We start from the raw sequence: 2,283 nt of genomic DNA on the forward strand, positions 1-2,283 counted from the left end.
AGAGGAGCGCCGGCCCCCGCGGGGGGGGGGGGGGGGCGAGCCCCTCCGGGTCGTCCCCGGGATTAGACACTGGGCCATTCAGCCCCGGCCTGGTGCAGCAGGGGAGACCTTGGGCCTTCTCCTACAAGGGGGAGGCACATCGATGCCCCAGGACCACCCCCCTGCACCTCTTCCCTCCAGGGCTGTGCCCCTCGCTGGGTCTCCGGGCCGGGCTTGGGGAGCAGGTCCGGGCTGGGGAAGGGTGCTGGGGCCCGCCGCCCTACTTACAAAGCCGTGCTTGTCCGAGATGTTGTTGGTGAGCGGGAGACCTTGGGCCTTCTCCTACAAGGGGGAGGCACATCGATGCCCCAGGACCACCCCCCTGCACCTCTTCCCTCCAGGGCTGTGCCCCTCGCTGGGTCTCCGGGCCGGGCTTGGGGAGCAGGTCCGGGCTGGGGAAGGGTGCTGGGGCCCGCCGCCCTACTTACAAAGCCGTGCTTGTCCGAGATGTTGTTGGTGAGCTTGAGCTTGTGGAAGGCCACGGGCTTGGCCATCCACTGCTCGCCCGTGGCCGGGCTGTCCGGGTGGATGTACATGCGCTTGGGCATCTCGGGGTCCGCTTTGCCGGCCACCATCCAGCGCGAGTTGTGGAACTTGTAGCGGCAATCGTCGGCCGCCACGATGTCCATGAGCAGGATGTACTTGGCCTTCTTGTCCAGGCCGCTCACCCGCACTTTGAACGGGGGGAACATCCTCCTGGGAGGGGGGGATGTGAAAAAGGGATCAGGAAAGCCCCGGGGGTCGTTTGGAGGCAGAGGTCTCCCGGGAAAGCCAGCAGCCCCGCGCCTGGAGGGGCCCCGACGGTGCGGGGCTCCGGGAGCCGGCCCCGACACCCCGCAAAAAATCAAGAGGCTGCTCTACCCGCCCCCCACCGCCTCTGCTGGGCTTCGTCAGCGGGCTGGAAAAGGAGCGAAAGGTTAAAATCCCGAGGCCGGTTCCTCGGGAAATGGGGCAGAGATTAAAAAAACAACAATAAAAACAAACCCCCCAAAACCCCGCAAAAAACCCCAAACAACTCCCCCACCCCAACCTAGGCGGGATCCTGGTGGAAAGCATTTTTCTTGCTCTTAAATTATTTTTTTGAAAGGAAAGAAACGAATTTCTCCCCGAAGAAATGGATCATCCTTCTCGAGAGGGGAAAAAAACCCCCCAACCCCAAGCCCGGAGGCAGATCGTGCGGCCTCCAGGACCAGAGCGACTGGGAAATCAAGGAGAAACGGGCTGTAACGCGGGGCAGGGAAGGCGGAGGAGGGGGAGAGGGAAAACAACAAAACAAAAAAACAACCCCAAACCCCTGGGCTCTTGCGGGGATTTGCTCCCAAGTGCAGGCGGCTGTTTGGGGTGGTTTTGCACGAGCCGCGGGGAAGCGGGTTTGCAGCCCGGGGGAGCCCGCTCCTGTGCTGGGGCAGAAAAGCCTGGCCCCAAACGAGAAGTTTGCGGGGAAATTCAAATAAACACCTCGGGGCTGCATCGACCCCGGGCTCATTTCATCTGGGATCTCGCTCCTTTTAAAAGAAAATAAAAAGAAAACCAAACCAACCTTCCCCCGCCCCACAAAAAAATGCAATTTTTTTCCACCAGACACGGAGATCCGCAGCCCGAGGCTGCCCGACGTGCGGGTCGGCCGGAGCGCCCTGAACCCCTGCGAGGAGGGTCGCATGGGCGGGCAGCTCCCCCCACCCGAGGGGACCAGCATCATAAATCAAGGCTGAGAAGGGAAAAGCCGCCGGGCTTCAATCAGTGGCCCCGACTCCAGCAGCCGGCGGCGGGGCGCGGGCGCCCGGGCGGCGGGGGCGGATCGGGTCCTACCTGCCGGACTTGGTGATCACCATCTCGGTGCCCAGCTTGTGGAACTGGTCCCACAGCTCCTTGGCTTCCAGAGTCACTTTGGGGTCGTCCTCGACCTCCTCCTCGGGCTCCAGGCTCTTGAGGGACCGCAGATGGGCCGCCTGGTGATGGTGCCCCAGGGCCGTAACGTGCAGCCCGGCCTCGGCCGCCCCCGCCAAGCTCGGGTCCGGCATGGGCTTAGCCAGGGCGGGGGGAGGCAGCGCCAGGGCCGGGAAGAAGGAGGGCTGGGCGGCGGCTAGGAAGGCGGACATGGGGAAATCGGCCGGTCTGGGCGCGTGGAAAGGGTGGTAAGCCATGGCAGTCCCCGGGAACGCTGGATCTCTCATCGGGGCATCCACAAATCCAGGGGGACGGAGGTCCGAGCCGGCCCGAGCCGGGGCTGCGGGGGAGCGCGGG

The 2,283-nt window shown here is 64.3% G+C and overlaps 1 protein-coding gene across 1 annotated transcript in view; it reads right to left on the minus strand.

The window, feature by feature from the left end:
• The window catches only part of TBX2 (T-box 2), a 14,822-nt gene extending 12,545 nt beyond the window's left edge, over positions 1-2,277 (minus strand). The window contains exons 1-2 of the mRNA XM_025210896.1: positions 1,849-2,277; positions 468-735 (exon numbers count right to left, since the gene is read on the minus strand). Of these exons, the coding sequence (XP_025066681.1) occupies positions 468-735; positions 1,849-2,213 (633 nt within the window). The 5' untranslated portion in view covers positions 2,214-2,277. The remainder of the gene's footprint in view (positions 1-467; positions 736-1,848) is intronic.
• Positions 2,278-2,283: the final 6 nt, after the last annotated feature.

This window comes from Alligator sinensis, unplaced genomic scaffold, assembly GCF_000455745.1.
Source record: "Alligator sinensis unplaced genomic scaffold, ASM45574v1 scaffold118_1, whole genome shotgun sequence".
Classification (NCBI taxonomy): Eukaryota; Metazoa; Chordata; order Crocodylia; family Alligatoridae; genus Alligator; species Alligator sinensis.